This window comes from Phaseolus vulgaris, chromosome 11 (genome assembly GCF_000499845.2).
Source record: "Phaseolus vulgaris cultivar G19833 chromosome 11, P. vulgaris v2.0, whole genome shotgun sequence".
Classification (NCBI taxonomy): domain Eukaryota; kingdom Viridiplantae; phylum Streptophyta; class Magnoliopsida; order Fabales; family Fabaceae; genus Phaseolus; species Phaseolus vulgaris.
Genome location: NC_023749.2, coordinates 49,892,253 through 49,913,260, shown reverse-complemented (window position 1 = coordinate 49,913,260; position 21,008 = coordinate 49,892,253). Strand labels below are relative to the sequence as shown.

Below are 21,008 nucleotides of genomic sequence, written 5' to 3'. Positions count from 1 at the left end.
AATATTCCAATTTTACTTTAATGATATGTTTTTGTATAAATAAGAGTTAGAGACATCCAATTTAATTTTGTTAAGAATCCGTTACGAAACAATTGTGTAATTTTTTATTTATTTTAATATATACGCTGCATAAGAAATTATTTAAAAACAAGATTTAATGTTTAAATTTTTATTTTTATTTACTCAATTAAAGTTTCACATTTTTGAAACATTACAAATAAAATATCATTATGAAAAATTGATTATAAAAGTAAGGAAATATGACTTTTTTTTAATTTAAGTTAATAAGTTTTATAAGAATAACTATTTTTTTATAAAAAAAACTTTTATGTTAGATATTATTATGAAACTTGACACCGTTTCGACCTCAAGTTGGCTTTGGAGTTTTTTTAGCTCCGTTATAATTTTGTCCTTTAAAAACGTCTCGGTAGATTAAGGAAGGAAGACGTATTTAAACTGTCTTTGACCTCGACTGCTAAACTATGTGAGACTATATTGACCGTATCGGAACAAAAAGTTATAAATTAAAAAATATATATTTTTCACTATTAATATACTGGAATTAAAACAATGACGGTATATAAATAAAATAGCAAAGTTTTATTTGAACTATTTGGTGAATACTTAACACCTATAACGACACATGCAGATTGGAGGCCTATAATCATTATTACAAAAACCAATTGCTCTGTTTTGATATTTTTTTGGGCAATCAGTGAAACAGTTTTCTTCACAGTAATTATACAACTTCACGTCACAATTCTTTCCTTCTACCACTTTCATTGGTCCTTCATTTCCTGCAACAAACAAAAACTTGTGTAAAAACACAAAATCTTTGAAAAAAAAGCATGAACAAAATTGAAAAGCAAAGCATACCAATTCCAATGGAGAGAATCAAAATGAGCATAAGTGAGAATGTGATCTTCATTGCAATTCAATTTTGGAACAATGTTTCTTCCTTGAATGCAATTCTAAGTAGATTGATACCAAAGTATGATAAGCACTCTATATATACTAGCGGAAATACAGGCGTTGTTGCACCTGTGTATCCACATTTTTCTCTTTTACTCAACTTTCACAATAATAGAAATTTAACATACATACAAAAGTAATTTTGGTTGAGTCGAAATTGAAAAACAAAAATTAACATGTAAAAGAAAAATGATGAATTAATTAAACAACCTCTTTTTTTCTTTTTCTCTAGTTTAAGTCTTTCTTCTTCTTCAAGTTTTTTCTCTTCTTCCATTGACAATTTTGAGTGTGATGGTGTTTACGTTGAGGTTAGGATTGACTTGATGGTAGATACACAAGAATAATGACTTTATCAAATAATATAGTTGCTTTAATGGAGTGAAGAGAGTGATTGAAAGTGAATGTTATTTTATTTGATATATGAAATTTGATGTGGAAATGAGTGAAAGTATGCTCTCTCTTTCTTCCTGTTATTACTTTAAACTAAGGAATTAAGGGAAGAGTGGAGGAGTTAGTTTGCGTATAAAAACTATACATTAATATTAATTTAAAAAATTAAAAAATAATTTTATTTTATTTTTAAGTAATTCATATGAAATGACAAAATACTACATTGTACTAATAAAATGAAATATATTAAATAAGGGTAGGATCAGACAAAAATTATGTACACCAAAGAATCCCCTTTATATATGGGTATAGATACATATATATGAGATAATACAATGTGTACAACTAAATAATTACGTAGGATTTCTATTGTTTTTTAAATGTTAATGCTAAGATGTAAATAACATTTAATATTTTTTTTTCAATCAAGTTATTTATTTAATGTAATTGATAGATCTATGAAACTTTTTCTTACTTATTTATAACAATTATTAATACAATACTTTAACAATTTTTAAATGTAATGACATTAATTTAAAATAGTAAATGTATCTAATGCCAAGATGTAAATAACATTTAATATATATTTAAGACCTTTTTAAATTTTGGTTTCAACATTTTTCAAATTTGCTTTAAATAACTCAATTAATTTAAATTAGAGGTAATAGTCATTTATTTCCACGTACGTGTGTGTCCGTGTATCATTATATAAAAGAGGTGCTACAATATTTACTAAATTATTTTAATCATGGATAATTTTACATTCAAATAAATAACATAAAATTATCATTTTATAAAATAAATAATTCAATAAATTTGTCATTTTAAATAATTCAATTATTATTTTAAAAATATTCATTTCATAATTTTCTTAATATTATTCTTACCAACTTTTATATATATATTCTGAAAAAAAATACAATATATTCACACTTTTATTATAATGAAATAATATAATTTCATATACATATAATTTTATCTCAATAATATAATTTAATAAAATTATATATATATATATATATATATATATATATATATATATATACCGGTTAGGGTTGTATGACTAATCACATGTCTTGGTCTCCACCCATGGGTCGATCGATCCTCATGGTCGTTCGCCATCTGGGGGATGGACATTGTTGGTCCCTTTGCCCCAGGGAAGGGTCAGGAAAAATTCCTCCTAGTCGGAGTGAACTACTTCACAAAATGGATTGAGGTCGAATCATCTCCACCAAGAACGTGCAGAATTTTGTATGGCGATGTATTGTGTGTCGGTTCAGCGTGCCGCACACAATAATAACTGATAATGACCGACAGTTCATCGACCAAGGACTTCAGTCTTTCTACAAGGACCTCGGCATCAAGTCAATAACCAGCTCGGTCGAGCACCCCCAAATCAATGGGAAGGTCGAGGCTGCAAACAAGGTCATCCTAAACGAGCTGAAGAAGCAGCTCGACAAGGCGAAAGGCCAATAGATTGAGGAACTACTGGAAGTCCTGTGGGCATATCGTTGTACCCCCAGACGTCCACACAAGAAACACCGTACAGTCTAACGTACGGAACCGAAACCATGATCCCGGTTGAGGTAGGCGAGCCTACCATCCGAAGGCAACTGTTTGATCTGACTCTGAATGAATAGAGTCTCTCGGTTGGCTTAGATCTACTCAACGAGCTTCGCGACAAAAGCAATATTTGAGAGGCCACATACAAGCTTTGGGCGGCAAGGCGCTACAACACGAAGGTCCGACCAAGGAGCTTTCAAAAGGGAGTTCTTGTCTGGAGAATGAGAAGCGAAGCAAGGAAGAATGAAGGCAAGTTCTCATCCAACTGGGAAGGGCCCTTCCGGATCCAAGAGGTTGCAGTTGGGAGGTGTACCACTTAGAGTGGCTGTCGGGAAAATTTGTACCAAGGACGTGGAATGCCACACACCTAAAGTTTTATTACAGTTAAAACACCTGGTCATTTTTTCCATAAGGAGAGTTTTCGGTCAGACAGGTTTTAACGAGCCGTTTCTCTTCAATTCTTTGCAATTTAAAGTCAAATTCACGCATCTCTCAACGCTTGGTTTGGTCAAAGATGAAGTCCTAACCGACATACACTACCAACACCTACAAAACCCAGTTCGATCAAGGATGAAGCCTTAACCGACATATACTACCGACACCTAAAAGACCTACATTATTGTGCATGGGACGCCATGTCCACACTAATTATGATGTAGCATCAATTTTTTCAGTTTTTTGGTCCATATTATATGACATCTTTCTTGTAGTGAATTCATGGACCCTTTAACCTACTTTTTTTTTTAACATGACTTCGGTATATACTTAGGACTACTAATTTTGGATAATGGGAAAGTGAACAATTGAAATCTAAGACTTTATGCATTCCGAGAATGAAATGATAAAAAAGAAAAAAAGCAATGAAAGGAAAAAGTTTAGGCACACATAATTATTAAATTATGATAATGAAGAGTAATATAAAATTGTGACAATCATGATATAAAATTAAACTTTTGTACATGGTAACACAAACCCTTGCATGCTGGAAATATCATACAAATCTTAACTATATGTCCCTGGAGGATGGTGCAGGAGAGTAACTGTGATCACTTGAGTCTCTTTTCCATGAATTCTGAACTTGTGCTGCAAAGTGCAAGTTCCAGAGAATATCTTCAACAGAAGGCCTTTCAGTTTGGTCATCAGAGAGACACCTTACACATATCTCCATCATTGTCATTAATGATTCATCTGAGCATTCCTTGTGAACTGCTGGGTCAACAATACTTCTTCTAGCTATGTCATCAGTTTTGATGCTTACATGTAACTGCAGAAGGACCACACAACATTAATGATTTAGGTTATTTACCTTACCACCTCTTGTGCTTTACACAGCAAAATTTTGATGCACAATAAATACTTGAAGAAAAAAAATCAACTTAATGCACCTCTACTTATAAAGAAGTCAGATGAGAAAACTTTTATAAAATTTAAATTTCAAAGTTACTTTAACTCACAAGAGAAGTTTAACGTATTATACTTTTTACAAGTAATTAATGAGGAGACTTTCCAATTAAGACCTTACCATAATACAAGAAGTTAAGTAGTTTGGGATCAATATGATCTCTACTAATCTTCACGCAACAAGTAATAATTTGCTATTAGTTTAATCTAATAAATTAAGAAACTTGAGTTCATGTTATGCAAAAAATGGTTAAGAATAAGGAAAAATGGGGTCCCTTTTTGTTGTGTGGATTTTGTTGTGGATTGTTTTGTGTAAAGCAGATATGGGATGATGGCAAAGGGCTTTTGCTATCATTTTCTATGTTGTGTCGTGGATAAAATTATGTTACTTGTTTTAGTGGATAACAAAAAACTCAGTTTTGTGCTGTCTTTTGAGCTGGTTTTGTCTAGTACTTGTACTATTGCAAAACTCAAATTATGAACAATTTTTAATGTTGAATTGTTCATCGTTTGTTTAAGCAAATCAAGTGCATCCTTGACTTCAAATTGGGAAATTTATTCATAATTTAGTAATCTAAGATGCTTTAGTATGAAACTTGAAGGCAATACTCACAAGATCTTTTAGTGTTCCAACTTCATTGTGGAACATTATTGGTCGGCCCAGAATGATTTCTAGCAAGATTACCCCAATATCATAGACATCATTCTTGTCTTCACCCTTTATCCTGCATAAATAATTAATGCCAGTTAAGGCCAGGAGAAAAAACTATATACATTAATAGATACAATCAGCAAAGCACCCATGTAGTTGTATTGTACAAGACTGTGGAAAAGGCTTTATAACTAGTCCACATGATTGTAGACATTGAAAGCTTTAAGAACCAGGGTCAACACAAGTTGAGTGTTTAACTAACATTTGGATCAGGGTAGAGATTTGTACAAGGGTATATGCATCAGGAATTGAGAAAGAATTAATAAAATTCTTACCTATTTAACTATCTCTACAACTATTAGTATATTCATTTCAATTTTCAAGTGAAAGCATATATGATAAAATGCATTTCATGAGAAATTCCAATGTGTGTACCCTTTCTTATTCAAAACATTCAATTCCACTGTGTCCAATTTTCTAACCATGACCCTGAAAAGTTCTACCTGAACACACTCTTTAGATGTTGAATAGGGAATGGAACCAACCTATTAGGAAGTGGGAACCACAACATTGACCAAGTTTTACAAGCATTCATCTTTATAATAAAGAACATATGGAAAAGAATGTGTTGATTGTATATTCCTACTTTCTTAGATGCTAGATTAGATTCTATCACAATATCAGAAATTAATATTTTTTTTCACCTTGCTTGGATATTTCCTTTGAGTCCAGGGGAAGTTCCACTGCTGATCTGAAAGTTTAATAGAAAACAATTGTGCTGAGAAAAATCAGAAAGGGGAGAAGATATAGTAGTAATAAGGGCTTAAAAATTATCCATTTACCATTCTTTTATTTTCAGCAGAAAGTGGCAGATTGTAGCTGCTTATTTTAACATTGTTACTGTTGTCCAAAAAAATATCTGTAATCCTGAGATTATTTGAATATAGTCCAGGTACTATCCCTGTGTGCAAAAATTGAATGCCTTTCACCACTCCAATGGTAGCTGCTATTCTCTGAATCCAAGAAATCTTTTCCCCAGAAGATCCTATTGAAAGCAAATGTTACATGAAAAATTCATTTCCTTGTATATGAGTGAACATTAGAAAACATTAGGTCCTATTTGGTTTGAGAAGTGGTTCTCAAAGATTTGTTTTCAAACAAATATTTGAAGATATGAAATAAATTGGAAACAAACTGACATTTTTGTAATTATTTGTAAAATTAGAAAATGAAGATAGAATGACTATAGTGTACAAAATCATTGAAATTTATGGTATGTGGCAATACTATAGAAAGAAGATTTTGATGGAGAATTTTCCTTACCAGAAACGCAGGTTCTTAAACTTCTAGTTGAAACAAACTCAAATATGAGAAATACACGGTTCACACATGAATCGTCCTGGTTGCACTCAAAAGCATGCCCAAGGGCACTAACCAAGTGTGAATGCCTTAGCTTTGAAATCATCTCAACATGGTGCATGTAAGTTTGAGGGCCATGTCTCTTTCTCATTTTCAAACCTCTAATAGCAATGTGCATCCCATCAGAGAGAACCCCTTTATAAATCTGACATTACACTTAAAATAAATTAAAATTTGCTGAGTTTAAAGATAATAGAGCACAGTTATACAGAATTATATGCATGATCAGAATGGTGAATTACTAGTTGTCAGAACTTAAACAACACAGTTACAACAAAGGGAAACTGTAATGTAATAAGAAAATTTGAGTATGAAAACTCTTTAATATGTGTGGATTGATGTTTAATGCCTGTAGCAGAACTGAAGTTTTGCACTTTAACTTATCCTGTTCTAGGAACAGATGGTTAGTAGCTCAATAAATATAATTTAAAGGAATACCAGAGATTCAAATGTACCTTATCCAAAGACAATAACTACACATAGCCATGGACTTTGTACTTGTTTCAACCTCAAGTATGTTGAATGACAGGTCAATCACCGCATCTGAGGTATTATCCGCTTAGGAGTTCCATCACAGTTTTGTCCTTAAGAGACACCTTTTAAGGACAAAATGTTGACGGAACTCCAAGCTCCAAAGCAGACAATATCTCAAATGCGATGATTTAGGATTTAGGGTTTAATGTTAACCCTAATGATGCTATCTCAACGGATTTGAGATCGGAACAGTACTTAACAAGTTTTCTCAAATGTTCTTATTTATATGAAACTCAATTTTCGGTAAGGTAAACTTGTACCATATTCAGATTATTGACATATTTGTTCTACTATTGAGTTTCTAGAGTCTAAGTGGTAGTCATCGCAAATTACAGTCCTATAGGGTAGGGCATCATACATTTGGAAGGTAAATATGATTATACTCATCTAAATTGATAACTTAAGGCTCATACCTGACCATGTGGGCCTTCACTTATGAAACTTGATGCATCAAAATTATTTGTAGATTCCTTAAGTTCATCCAAAGCAAAGGTCCTATAAGCAGGAAGGCTGGCTCCCATCTTCATTGTTTGTGATATACACCCTGCAAACAAATAATATAAAATGACTATATGTGACAAGTGATAATTAATAGAAATAAAGGTTTTGAATGACATGCTCTAATTCCTAGATTTCAATGATACATTCTGCACTTCAGCACAATAGGTGTGCATTTTTTTGAACTGATCCAATCTAAAGAAGAAATAAAATTAGAAATTTCTCTCACTCTAATTCAATGTTTTGGGCGTACATGCCTAGCAAACATGTTCCCAGAATTTTGTTTTAGCCCTTAAACCATGTACTTGTTAAAAAATAATCTCATTTTTCAAAATAAAAATTATGTACCAATTAGGCAAAGGATTTGAGGATTTACTTGCATCTGTGAGTAGTTTTGCTGTGTTAACTGATGATACATGTTCAATTATGGACCTTGTCGATGCCCTTACAACACGCTTATTTTTCACTCGGCACATTACATGCTCCTTTATGGATCTTGTAAGTGCTTCCACAGCAAGTTTGTCAGGAACCCTTCTGATGATGTGCTCCATTATGGACCTTGTAGTAGTTTTCACTTCATCTTCATTATGTAACTGGCTGGTGACATTTTCCAAAGGGGACTGTGAAGGTATTTTCACTACTTGTTTCTTATGAACTCGGCTAACAACCAAGATAACTACTCCTAGAATCAGCACTACACCAACAACACCTCCCATACTTGATACAATTACTGTTTTACCAGTTGTTCTCTTGTGCTTTGGTTGACGGGGTATGATTTTCACTGCCAAAGCCTCATTGCTGCAGAAATCTGAAGGGTGCTGATCTTGGTTCTTAGTTGATAAGCAGTTTCTAGCATACAGAACAACCCTGGTCTTTGGTTCCAAACAAGCGGGAATTTCCCCTTTGAGAAGATTTGAAGACAAATTTACAAAGTGGAGATCATCATTGCATGACATGTTATTGAAAAGCATTCCAGTGAATTTATTTGAGGAAATATCAAGATAATTTATGGAAGGAAGTGACAATAAGGATGATGGAAATGGCCCCACAAAGCCATTCAATGAAAGGTCCAGCCTTTGAAGCAGATAAGAAGAACTTAAACCAGAGGGGACACTTAGCTTGAAGCTATTATTTCTGAGCACAAGAGAAACTAACTTGGTGGGGAGTGAAGGAAAATGAGGTCCAAATGTGTTGTTTTCCAAGTTAAGAACTTGAAGATTTGCCAAATTCTTGAGATGAGGAACTTCCCCAGATAACTGATTACTTGATAGATCCAATACCCTCAGGGTCTGAAGAGCATCCAATGAAGTTGGAAGGCTCCCACTAAGCCAGTTTTTCTTCATACTAAGGACAGCCAAACCTTGAAGTGAGCCAACCCAGCTAGGAATTTCAGCACTGAAGCTGTTATCATCAAGTACCACTGACTGCAGGTTCCTGAGAAGTGAAAGTTGAGATGGAATGGCTCCATTGAAGTGGTTTGAGCTAATGTTAAGTATTTCCAATGAAGACAACTGTGCAATGCTTTCAGGTAAGGGCCCCCAGAGTCCAAGAGAAACCAGAGAGAGGACTTTCAAGCTTGATAGAGTGCCTAGTGTAGCAAACAGAGTATCTGAGGAGAAGTTTGGAGGCAATGGAGCATACTCATTGTTGCCAACAACATGCAGCTGTGTCAAGCTATCCTCATAGCAGACTATTGTCAAATATTGGGTAGGTTCAATATTACAAAAGTCTGTGGTGCTGCTGAGGGTACTTAATGCTGATGGATAGCCAAGAAGTTGCTGAACCTTGAGAAGTGTTTGAGACTGAGAAAACTCTAACTGCTCTGAAAGTTGGATGGTGGCAAGAAACAAGACTAAAAGGAGTAAATGAGAAAGGTAAACTGGTTTTGGTGCCATCTCTCCTTCCAACAAATCAGAGAGATCGGTTGAATAAATAAAGACACAAAGGGGTTTTGGATTAGGCCTCTAGGAACAAGCTTATGCCTCTGCCATTCATTCAATACAAATGAACCCACTATCTTTTACTCTAGTTCTTTCTGATCTTCAAAGAAAAGCATTGAGAAGTATAGGCACACAACAAGAACTAGACACTACAAAACATGAAACATTTTACTGTGGACCATGTTCTCAGTTCAACCGTTAGCCATTTTTGCAAAAGGAGTGCTATGTGCTTGTGCTTTTGTGTTGGTTTGGCTGCACATGATAACATGACAACACGCTAGTTACCTCATGGCTAAGGCTAATTTTATATTCTATAAAAATGTGAACCTTTTTAGTTCTGTGGTTTTGTTTGGCATACTTATTGTCTCATCTAAGACACAGTATAATGGACCCTTTTTCAGAATTTCTGATAAATTTGTAACAAGGTAATAATAGTAATAGTTTTATTATTATAAAAATTTATAAGTATGCATAGATACACTTAAGAAGCTAAATGCAGTGACAAATGAGCTGCCAAATTCATATCCTAGAGAAAATAATTGGTGGGCAGACTTTAAATTAAAAATAACTCAAATCTAAAATATATTTATATATAAAATGTATTTTTTTTTATGAAATGATAAGTTGATATTATTGTGATTACAAAACAGTTTAAAGTGGTATACATGAACAATTGCTTATCTGTATAGAAACCAGAGTTTCATATATATGACAGTTTGTTACTTTCTTTCTAACTTTGATAAACTTTTTAACACATACTAAATCAGTCATGTGATGTTATAGTTCTCACTGCTTTCTTGATCTCTAGCCATGCATGTACCTATGATTTCAAAAACAATAATTGTTCTAGTATAAGACAATGTAAAACAATAATTGTTCTTGATTTCAGTCTATTATTTTTCTTACTGTTAAAAATAATTGTGACAAACTCCATCAACAATGATCCTAGTAATTTGTGTGGGGAAAAAATGAAGATAACCTTTGAAAACTGTCGAATCATAACATATATGTTCTGCATTCCCATGGCACAGAAATCAATAATTGTGTAGTGGTAATATACAATAGCATGGCACCAAAGGGCACCAAAATGTAAAAGAAGTTTGTCCTTTTACATAGGAAGTTGCACTCACAGAACTGTTTAAAGTTATTTCGAATATAAGATTAGTAAAGATTATGTTTGTGGAAACTAGCGGATACCTTAAATATTAATTTATAAACTTTAATGAATGACAAATATATAGATCTTTTCACTACACTTTGATCATTACATACTAAAATAAATAAAATTATTAAAATAGATAAATTGTGTCAAATTAATAAATATGATATGATTTTTAACTGAAATTATGTGAATGTAACCAAATTTCAATTAATTAAAAAAAAATCAAATAATATTAAATACATGGTTGTCACCTTAACACGATTTCAATTTCACATAATCAATATTGTGTCATCTTTAAAATTAATTTTACATTATTTATTTATTTAAATAGTTTCTTAAAATTTTAACTATTTGTGCAGATGGAGAATGACTCTTATCATCATCACTTGTGTTTTGAATGGAGATTAGTTTGGTTTGTGTAGAGTCAATTTATTGTTTGGCTTGGAGCGACATTCGTGTTTCATAATAATCATTTGTCAATTTTTTTATTGTTCATGATGTGTAATGCTTCAGATTCAGTTAATGATGTATGGGAAGCAATTTGGGTTAGAGTAGTAAATATAGGTTTGATCTTAGATTTCTTTCAAGTCACGCTTTGTTTCGTTTCTTACTCTGAGTGAATCTTTGGACCCTTTGGTGTGTTATGAGATTGGTTTCTTGATGTTGTACCTTGCAGGTTTGTACTTTTTTTTTTTTTTTGAGATTTTTGTTAGGAGAGTTGCTCTGTTAATTGTTGGAAGTGTTTTTGGCGGTTAGAGGAGATTAATGTGATTTTTTATAAGACTTGAACCACCCTTAAAGTGGTTTATATTTATTAATTATTTGTTGTTAATAAAAAAAATTAATAATTAATCTATCAAATTTGGTAGAAATATTACCATCCTTCATAATTTAACATTTTGAAAAATCCAAAAAAATCAGCAACCTTCACAATTTAACATTTTGAAGAGATTGGATAGGAAAGTACAAAATTTGATCGGGTCATGTGTCACGAGAAGAAGTGAAATATTATTTATTAAGTTAATGATTTAGTGATGGATTAGTATTCGAAAATAGGTGCATTGATGTGTCAGTGTAAGAAAAGGAAGTAACAGATATTGTTGAGCTCGTGACACATTTGATATGCAAAAGCTAACCTTTTAGGGCAGAGAAGTGAAAGAGACAAGTGGTGGTGGGACCCTTCTTCACGGGTCTGCTTTTCCTTTCCCTTCTCGTGACACAGACAAACCACACCCATGTCAGTCACAACCTCATGCAAACACTCTTCAAATACCTATCTTATTATGGCTAAGTCTAAAATTTGTACTACAAATTCTAAATTTACTTCAATTGTAAATTAAAATTTTTAAACATTGAATTATTGGAAGTAAAACCAATATATATAGAAAATGATTTTGCCAATAAATAAATGTTTATACTATTTTTTTTTCTTCACTTTCATACTACTTTGATCGCTGAATTTTATGAAGTTATATATGCTTTAGAGAAAACTTACAAGTTGGGAACTTACTAATGTCTGGCTGGAACATGACTCTCTCTTAGTTTTTATTGTGTTTACTACTAGGACAAATGTTCCTTGGAATACTTGTCTGAATTACTGTGAAAAAAATCAAGTTTAGGGTTACTCATATTTTTTGTAAAGGGAATGCATGTGCTGATAAGTTGGCTAATTTAGGATTTATTCATAGAGAATCTTTTCATTGGTATAATAGGCTTCCATCTAGTATGTTCTTAGAATTCTTTATTAATAGGTATAGTCTACCTATGTATCGTTTTGGTTAACATATGAGTTTTGGTCTAATCCCCAGTATTTTTGTATTTTATTTTTAATTTTACTTTTTTTATGTGATGACAAATGATTGTTGTTACTTGAGGTCTCAGCCTAACTGAGATGTCAAGTAGCATAGTGATATGCCTAACATGAAAACTTTTTATAAAAAAATATTTATATTCATTTATATATTATAAAATAATTAGAAAAAGATGAATTAACTCTCTTTATAATAGAATATAAATAACTTTGATATCATATCAAAAAGTTGATTGAACCAGATAAAAACGTTCATAAGATAAGATTTGTATTTATTTATATATTGTGAAATATTTTTATTTATAGTTAAGGTGATATTTGTATAAAATATAAATGATTAGGTTTAATGGATTTTAACATTTTTCTTATGTTGAGATAGTTAATATACTAATTTTGTGGAAAGATATATAGTTACATTGTGGAGAAGATTACGGTGGTTGAAGAAAGAGTTATGATGACATCTATGGATAATGTATTTGTAGTTGATTGTGCCTCCAAAACATGTAACTGAAAATTTACTGATATAAGCTTTTATAGTGATTTAGGCTGATACATTTCTATAAACTTTCTTTTCATTAAGTTGTTGGTACAATAGAAATAGAAGTGTTTAGAGTTTAAGTAAATTGAGTTTTTGTAGAAAAATTATAATAGAGAAAAGAGAGTCCCCTAAGAAGTAATCATGTTCATAAATAAACATTAGTCATAAATGAAGACATGGATACTTCACACTTATGAACATTTGCACATAAATTTTTCTTTATTTTCCACTTTCTCCTTTTAAAATAAATTTTGTATTGAAGTCAAATGAGTCATATTTAACCCACTCTCTTATTTTAGAATAAATATAATAGTTTTAAATTACTACTAAAAATATCTCGTTAATAATAATTACTCATATTTTTTACATCAATTTTAATAACATAGTTGCACACGAAATACCTTCTTACATCGATTATTTAAATAAATATCTTTTAAAATGTGTTCTTAAGTTAATAAAGGTTTAGAAATATTTGGAAGTTCAGTTAGAATTCAACAAAATTTCGACTTTTTTTTACTATGATTTTTTTCTCCACTACACTTTTTTATTGTTGAAAATATTTGTTTACGAACTCGTGTTCTCTCTCGTGATCAGTTCTAATAGTACAATACATAAGTCTTTTATATTTTGGACTTTCTTATAAGATTTATAGAAGAACTCGAAGGATAAAATAGTAATCCCCACAATAATTCTATATGGTAACAATAATATTACTAATGAGTTTCACATTAAGAAACAAATAAATAAAAAGTTATTATTGAAAATCATTTACATCAAATGACTTCTATGTTCACGATTTAATTTAACACCTCTTTCTCATTACCTAAAGGTAGTTTATCACCTATATCTGCCCTTAAACGTGTAAATTCTAGTTCACTGGGACCAATAATAGAAAAAAAAAATGGCAAAATAAAAGTAGAGCACATTGCACAAACTTTTATGAAGTTCAATCTTCAAGAATGTATCGGTTCCTCCTTGCCCCAAATGCGAATCTCTGTGAAGTTGCAGAAGAGAAAGCATTAAATTACAAACAAGATTGAAATGCTAGATCATGCTATGGAATAGAAATTGAGCACAAGCTCTAAGGAAATGTGCATAGGTGAAACTAACGATAATGCATGTAATGAAAGTAGGGTACTATAGATTAGGCTTTATCTTAACTGAAAATATCTGGGAATAGGCTTTCAAACCAGTGAGGAATCGAATGTATGTTGGTTTCGTTGATCCGTTTGCAGGGATGGATCTAATGTTTGGAACTAAGTATTCTGCAACCTGTCAACACCACAGCGTTTGATAAATGAGCTGCATATTTCATGTCATCCAACTCATAAAATAGAAATCGCATCATATACCGTTATGTTCCAGCAATCCAGAGACAACCAGTTGTAAACTAGGATTATTAAATGATTCTGTTTGATTAAGCAATTATCAAGTAAATCATATCCCATCAGTTTAGACAATTTATCCCTCGAGATTTTGCAGTCTAGAGTGCTAGCACTGTCATGGGGAGAATTGTTCTTCTTCTATTTTAGCTCTCTTAATTGTAATAAAAGCTGCCCATGAACACAAACACTAACAAGATTTCCAACAAGCCACAGAAAGCCCAAATGAAACCCATCAATAAATGAAGCCGAAATGAATACAATCATAAAGCATTTTCCTCAAACTATAACAGCGTCTATATGATCAGGTGGTCTAGAGTTTGTCCTTGCCGACCCATTAATTCAAATAAGGTTGATATTTAGATGGGGTTTGGGCTTTGTCCAGGCCCAAAGCCCTCGAGAATTGTGAGGGACATTTTAGAAATTTAATATAAGAACGTTCCCAGGTCTTAATCTAATAGTTTAATCTTTTGGGTCTACGAAAGTAATCATGAAGGATTTTACTTGCAATATTTAATGGATTGTTATCACTCTTACTTGAATTTGTTTGCATGAAGTTAGTCTTATAGACTTGGCTATTACGAGATGTTTGAGTCTCACATCAAGTAGAATAGAATGTTGGATAGAGTATTCGAGTGTTTAGTTCTCTTATATGAACGGCTGGCTTATAAGAGTAGGTTTTCCAAGTGTTTAGTGCTTACACCATAGTCACAAAAACCAGGAAAATTTTGCAGTTTGAATGAACAAATAGTTCTAATGATTATCAGGTAAGCATAACGATGGTACACCAGAGTAAAGTGCTAGCTTATGTATCACCATTCTCTGCTGTGAAAATCTTACCACTTCAGCCGGTTCTGCCAAGACATTAATGAAAAACTTTGCCTGCACATAACAAAGAAGTCAGTCCAAAACACATTGAAAAAATATAATAATATAACGTGGCTGCAAATCTACCTGCTTTGTATTAACACCAGACATGAGAAGATCCGTTGTAACCATTCCTGGCTGCAACATTGAAAAAGGAAAGAAAAACAAGTGCTATAAACATGGATGTGAAAACCAACCATTAAAACTTTACAGGGAGTCCAGCATAATGTGCTTCACTAATTATGCTTAGTTTTATAGAGGACTTAATTGACACAAAAAATCTTGGGAGATCAAATTTCACATAGTCCAAACTAGAGAGTCCAGAATGAAACTAAACAAAAATGCATGAGTACCATAATTTTGTCTGATAGGAAATAGAATAGGTACAATGATTTTTTGTGTGACTAAGGCTAACAACATTATTTAACCTAGTGGATGAGGAAGGGAGTTATTGCTGTTGTAACACTAACATAACTTTGCAACAAGTTCCTTCACCAACAAGTAACATCACAGTGTACAAGGTAATAAATATTTATATGTTCTTGAGCACACATTCAAGCCTCCTCAGTAAACGAGGCTCTAAAAGTAAAGGGATTCATTCAGTTCTAATAACACAATAGAGGGAACTGGAATGACTCTGCAAATGAAAAAGCATGTCAAATTATTAATTCTTTTCTGGAAGGTTGTTAAATTTATTATATGAAAAAAGTGAGTTTTTATACTCTGTTAAATGAGGACAAGGTCCTTGCATATCTTAATAAATTTTTAGTCCTTAAACTATAAAAAACATGTGGACTTAGTTTCTTTCTAACATCTTAAAACATGATGAATTCTCAGAGAGAGAAGACTAAATCCATATGTTTTTAAGGTTTGAAGATCAAATTAATCAATATGAAAATATTGTAAGCTTTCACTACCTTTGATCAAAAGTACACGAATAAAAAAAACTTGTTTTCATTTATTATTAATAACAATGACAACACTTAAATTGGAGAAACATGCAAGTTTTTGTATCCATGCATCCATGCCCATCATATATTATCATAGGATACGAAAAGAAAAAACCTACCGAAAGATTATGCACTAGGACATTTTTAACATCTTGCATCCGCAATTCTGCCTGTGAAATGTCAAGAAGACGTATTATACATGTACATGTGTATGTCCGTAGCCATAACTATAATTCTTATTCAAAGAACTCTATTAGGAAAATGAAGGAAGACAAAAGGAGAAAAATTTTATCCAATATGTCTCATGGAAGAATAGGGAAAACTCTACTAGCTTAAAACGGAAAAATATAACTACAAATGTCAAAATACCATCTTGTAAGCAGCTAAAGAATTTTGGTAGAATAATTTAACTTGCAACTCTACTAGATACAATCAAGTAATGAATGTCAATGCAGGAGCCCAACACATACTTTAATTCTAAATATTGTTTAGTTTTGCTGATTACTCAGCAATATTATGTGACATGTTCATTTATTTTTTAACACCGAGAATTACATTAAGAGAACGACGGTAAAATCTATGACTTCTCAATGAAGTCGGGTTCATCTAGATGAATCAAATTGTATTATAACATTATATTGTAAAATCAAGTATTATATAGACAAATCCTTGACTTTTAAATCCTTCTTGAAGGTTTCATCTATAGTTTTTCTTAGTTGCACTCTTGACTAGGGCTTCCACAAGCTCAAACCACCTAAGCCAAAATTCTACAAGAAGTGCTGCAAGCTTTCTCAATGCATTATTTTCTGATTCCATCTTGCTTAGCATATCCCGTAACATTCTTACCCTTGCTAGTAATACTATCTTGCCAAAACATTTAGAGAATGACAATACAAAGTATGTTTTGGTAGATTTTTATTGGTGTCATATTCATCTTTTCTTTTGTGTATAGTAGATCAGAGACATAGTTTTTTTAAACATGATAAAGCTGGTAATTTTGTAATACACACACCTTTTTATTTATTAGAACAGCTAGGAGTCAAAGAAAGGAAGAAGCAATGAAACACCTCAAATTAGTAACCTGACTTGATACCAATAAGACTAAAAATACATTATAAAAACTTATAACTAAAAGAGCACAAATGGACAGGAAATAACTAGAATCATAGATATTCAAGGTACATGAACAGAAATAACAATTTTAAAATGCAAAACATTAACCTGTAACGACTTTGTTAAGTGCACCACACTTCTCTTTGTTGCTCCATATGCAGCAAACCTAAGAAATAAAGCTAGAATTCGTGAATTTTCACCATCATATGTAGGACTGGTGATAATTTTGTAAGTTGACTAAGATTATGACTTCAAGTGGAATCTACAGTGCTCTTTTGGATTTCATTCAAAAACTAACTTCAATTGACACCACCGATAATATGTAACTCCTAGGCTTTGCTGCCTTTGCAAGTATTGAAGAGATTGTAAGACTTATTAAAGTGAAGAAACTACAATAAACTTAAAAAGTACTCATAATCTATCACTTTCATCAAAATGTGACCAAGTGAGACTGCTCTATGATTACCAAATGGTTAACAAGAACTGATTTAGTATGTTAAATAGAAACTGATTAATGATTATTCAGCATCATAAATTATTTTTATTATGTTGCTAACTAAATCATACAAGACTTTTGGCCCAAGAGATCAATATAGAAGCAAACCTTTCTAGATTTATAGAAATAGGAAGCAGTATGCATCAATAAGCAACCATGCCTAATAAGCAGAAAATTGCACCAAAACCATGAATGAAATACTCCAGTAAAGCCAAAAAAGTACCTAGGAGTTGGCCTCCCGTCCGAACCTGCTCCATCAATATTGAAAATATGACCTCCTCGAGGTTGGTCCAACATCATCTTGATTGCCTAAATGGAAACTAAATATCTATGCATAATAGTGCACCCACTTTGTTCATATTTCATAGTGCCTCTTAGATGAGAATATATTTTACCTCTCGACAACATATCATCAAGCCAAGTGTATTTGTTGTAACCACCTCACTGCAAGCAAAGAATAAAAGATGTTATAATTAAAAAAATTGACATTTAGGGTAGAAGGTGCATTGAAGCTCACATAAGATCTTCATCTGAAGCCTCAACAAGTGGCTTATAGCTATATGCATTTGATCCAGCATTGTTGATCTGCATAGTTCTCAAAATAAAGTGAGAAAGATTAGAATTAATGTACTTAGAAGCATATTGAATGAAAGGCTGGAACTAATAATAAAATTGATAGAAAAAAGTCAGTATTCCTCTAAGGAGGAGCGTGGAAGGGAAATCCTTGTTGCTAGTTGTGAAAGACAGCTGAGCTGATAGTAAACGACATGTATGAAACAAGATAATTAAAGAATTCTACAAAGCCTATTTGTCAAGTGCTATCTAAAGTGTTGACTCCAAAGAGCCTAACATGAGCAAATTGACACAAGAAAATAAGTAATTAAGAAAACAGAAGTTTCCAAGTACTGATGGCAAACATTTACTAGAGTCAGGTCTCTGATCCAGGTCCCACAATAAGGAAGTAACAAGTAAATAACGGTGTGGGTAGTAGTAATATAAGCTACCCAACTTCCAAATAGGTCTCATTTGCTAAAATTCAGTTTATATATAAACCGCACGCTTAAGCATACTTTTCATGAAGTTAGCACAGTAGCAGATTACTAGGCAAGCCGCTACTAATTCTTTAATTTGCAGATATAACTGCAGTCAGAATTGTTTATTTGCAGAAAAGAAAACACATGCCACTTCACAATAAAAAAAAAGGATCCGAGTAGAACATGTAATAATGCCATTGAACTTATCATATGATATCTGGCGCTACAGAAAGTAGTTTAAAAGATCATTTCTAAAGTCACAATTATAATTATGTTAAGAACAGCAGCTTACATAGTTGGTCAGACGACCATGACTTCAACAATAAGAACTAATTAAAATGAAATCTTAGCAATATTTTCCCACCAATATATGCAAAATAAACAATCACAGCAGGAAAAGAAATCAGACACTAATACCCATATATCAATGTATTTCAGTTTTTCTTGAGCAAATGAAACTAAATTCTTCACATCATCTGCATTTCTGACATCACATTTAGTTCCCTGCACGAAACAAAGCATGTACGTAAGAACACAAATGCAAACCGACTATATATTTATCATAGACGGATTACTATTAACAAAGAAGTTTAAGAGGAGGTACCCACACATACTGCTCCCCAAATTCTACTCTCAAGCTATGGACAGCAGCCTCTACCCTTTCATCTATTAAATGAAAATAGAGATATAGAGAAAGACAATATTTCCTTTGTATTATTCTCAAATAAAATCACAAAAGTAAACAAAGTGCATGTATGAAACAAATTGAAACACCAAGAATTTTTGCACACCTGATCTTGAGCAAATCAGGACGTTGTCACCAGCTTTTAAAAACTCTTTCGCCAATGCATACCCAATTCCTGAATCATACCATATCATATAGTATAAATAGAAAATAAGTTAAAACATATCCAAAAAAAAATTATGATATGGTGCCCTTGTGGATGCTTTTACTTTTGACAAACAAATTCTACTTATCCAAGTTCCAACTCATTTGAATCTCTTTAATTCATTCGATACTTAGAATAAAAGTCCAAGAAAATTATAATTTCAACTAAATTCTTAAATGGAAGTTAAAAATTGAATTAGTATTTTAGCATAGAATAAATATTTTTCAAATTCACGATAAATAAATACTTCATATACATAAATTATATTTAAAATTTATATCGAAAACATTATATACAAAAGTTAATTATGCACACGAGTCGGTTATTTTGGCTAATATTACATTTAGAGCCTTCAGAGTGTTTAATTATAGTTGACTCCAATGTTGTCTTTGAATAAAGAATATTTAGAGACAATTTATTTTTAAAATTTAAAATACTTTATGGTAAAATATGTAATAAGCAAAAATTAAAAATCCTAATTTTTTTTATGAAGATGTTTAGATTATTTGAATATATAAAATATCAAGTTTCTAAAAGAAAATGAGAATTTACTGATATTCGCTCCTCTCTCCTACTTCTTTCTTTTTTGTTTTCCAGCAAAAATTAAATTACGTCATTTATACCTATGTATATATACTATATCTAAAGTCATCTATACCAATATCTATACATATATCTAAATATATCTAAAGAGATTATTATAACCGTTTTTTTTTCGTTTACACAAAATTTTTCGATTCTAAATATAAATTTTATCATTTCATATCAATTACTTAAAAAAAAATTATTTTTAAATTAATATTAATGTACATTTTCACATATTTTCACATTAAATCTCACCACTTTTAATCCGTATCTTCTGCACTTTATTCTATGTTTCCGTAATTTATTATAAAAAAATTAAGTAATAAAATATTTGAATATGTGGAAAATGAAATGAAGTAATTTAAAAGTTCCTCTTTCAAACAGAAGCTATGTTTTATCATTGTAATTCACAGTGAAAGAGTGTGTGTTGTGTTAACCTTTGGTTGAGCCAGTAATCAGAACGTTGAAAGGAGGGAGCATGGGCTGAGTATTCCGAGAAGCCGTTGCGAGAAACGTGGGAGAGTTTGCGTTTGGAAAAGCAGAGAGAGTGAGGGCGGCGGCGGCGGTGGTGGAGATGCGGAGGTTGTGGCGGGAAGCAACAGTGTAGGGTTTGAAGAGCGAAGAAGGTGAAGAGAGGGAAAATTGAGAGTGAGAAGAGAGCGTTGGATATGGAGAGTGGAAAAAGGAGAGAGTGGTGGTTGCAGCCATTGATTTGATGCGAAATGGGAATGAAAAAAAATGGGAAAAGAGATTTTAAGCAGAAACACAGAGTTCACGTGGCACGTCACGCTTCTTCGTGTGGCATTCACTTC

The 21,008-nt window shown here is 32.0% G+C and overlaps 2 protein-coding genes and 1 long non-coding RNA gene across 3 annotated transcripts; all 3 read right to left on the bottom strand.

Annotated features, from left to right (window-relative positions):
• Nucleotides 1-579: 579 nt before the first annotated feature.
• LOC137813380 (uncharacterized) lies at nucleotides 580-963 on the bottom strand. The gene is made up of 2 exons (XR_011081759.1): nucleotides 877-963; nucleotides 580-797 (listed from the first exon to the last, which is right to left on the bottom strand). It is a non-coding gene; the product is annotated as an uncharacterized lncRNA (long non-coding RNA).
• A 2,823-nt stretch (nucleotides 964-3,786) lies between these two features.
• Nucleotides 3,787-9,725, bottom strand: LOC137821097 (probable inactive leucine-rich repeat receptor-like protein kinase At3g03770). Its single transcript, XM_068625525.1, has 7 exons — nucleotides 7,806-9,725; nucleotides 7,345-7,475; nucleotides 6,302-6,542; nucleotides 5,821-6,023; nucleotides 5,683-5,729; nucleotides 4,940-5,051; nucleotides 3,787-4,189 (listed from the first exon to the last, which is right to left on the bottom strand). Exons 1-7 carry the CDS (start codon nucleotides 9,322-9,324, stop codon nucleotides 3,932-3,934), a joined length of 2,511 nt encoding a protein of 836 aa, XP_068481626.1. The 5' UTR covers nucleotides 9,325-9,725; the 3' UTR covers nucleotides 3,787-3,931.
• A 3,882-nt stretch (nucleotides 9,726-13,607) lies between these two features.
• On the bottom strand, nucleotides 13,608-21,008 carry LOC137822944 (chlorophyll(ide) b reductase NOL, chloroplastic). Its single transcript, XM_068627979.1, has 13 exons — nucleotides 20,634-21,008; nucleotides 19,513-19,581; nucleotides 19,326-19,387; nucleotides 19,139-19,225; nucleotides 18,205-18,272; nucleotides 18,083-18,131; nucleotides 17,911-17,996; nucleotides 17,300-17,357; nucleotides 16,198-16,248; nucleotides 15,216-15,266; nucleotides 15,102-15,143; nucleotides 14,041-14,151; nucleotides 13,608-13,873 (listed from the first exon to the last, which is right to left on the bottom strand). The coding sequence occupies exons 1-13, from the start codon at nucleotides 20,902-20,904 to the stop codon at nucleotides 13,826-13,828; spliced, it is 1,053 nt and encodes a 350-aa protein (XP_068484080.1). The 5' UTR covers nucleotides 20,905-21,008; the 3' UTR covers nucleotides 13,608-13,825.

What these genes read in the sequence shown, in the direction of transcription:
- LOC137821097 (XM_068625525.1), bottom strand. Translation starts at nt 9,324, where the DNA reads ATGGCACCAAAACCAGTTTACCTTTCTCATTTACTCCTTTTAGTCTTG. An exon ending in AAAACTACTCACAGATGCAA is followed by an intron (nt 7,476 to 7,805) that starts GTAAATCCTCAA and finishes ATTTGTTTGCAG; the next exon opens with GGTGTATATCACAAACAATG. An exon ending in GTGAAGGCCCACATGGTCAG is followed by an intron (nt 6,543 to 7,344) that starts GTATGAGCCTTA and finishes GTGTAATGTCAG; the next exon opens with ATTTATAAAGGGGTTCTCTC.
- LOC137822944 (XM_068627979.1), bottom strand. Translation starts at nt 20,904, where the DNA reads ATGGCTGCAACCACCACTCTCTCCTTTTTCCACTCTCCATATCCAACG. An exon ending in TTGGGGAGCAGTATGTGTGG is followed by an intron (nt 19,226 to 19,325) that starts GTACCTCCTCTT and finishes TGTTTCGTGCAG; the next exon opens with GGAACTAAATGTGATGTCAG. An exon ending in CCTATTCCCAGATATTTTCA is followed by an intron (nt 13,874 to 14,040) that starts GTTAAGATAAAG and finishes GCAACTTCACAG; the next exon opens with AGATTCGCATTTGGGGCAAG.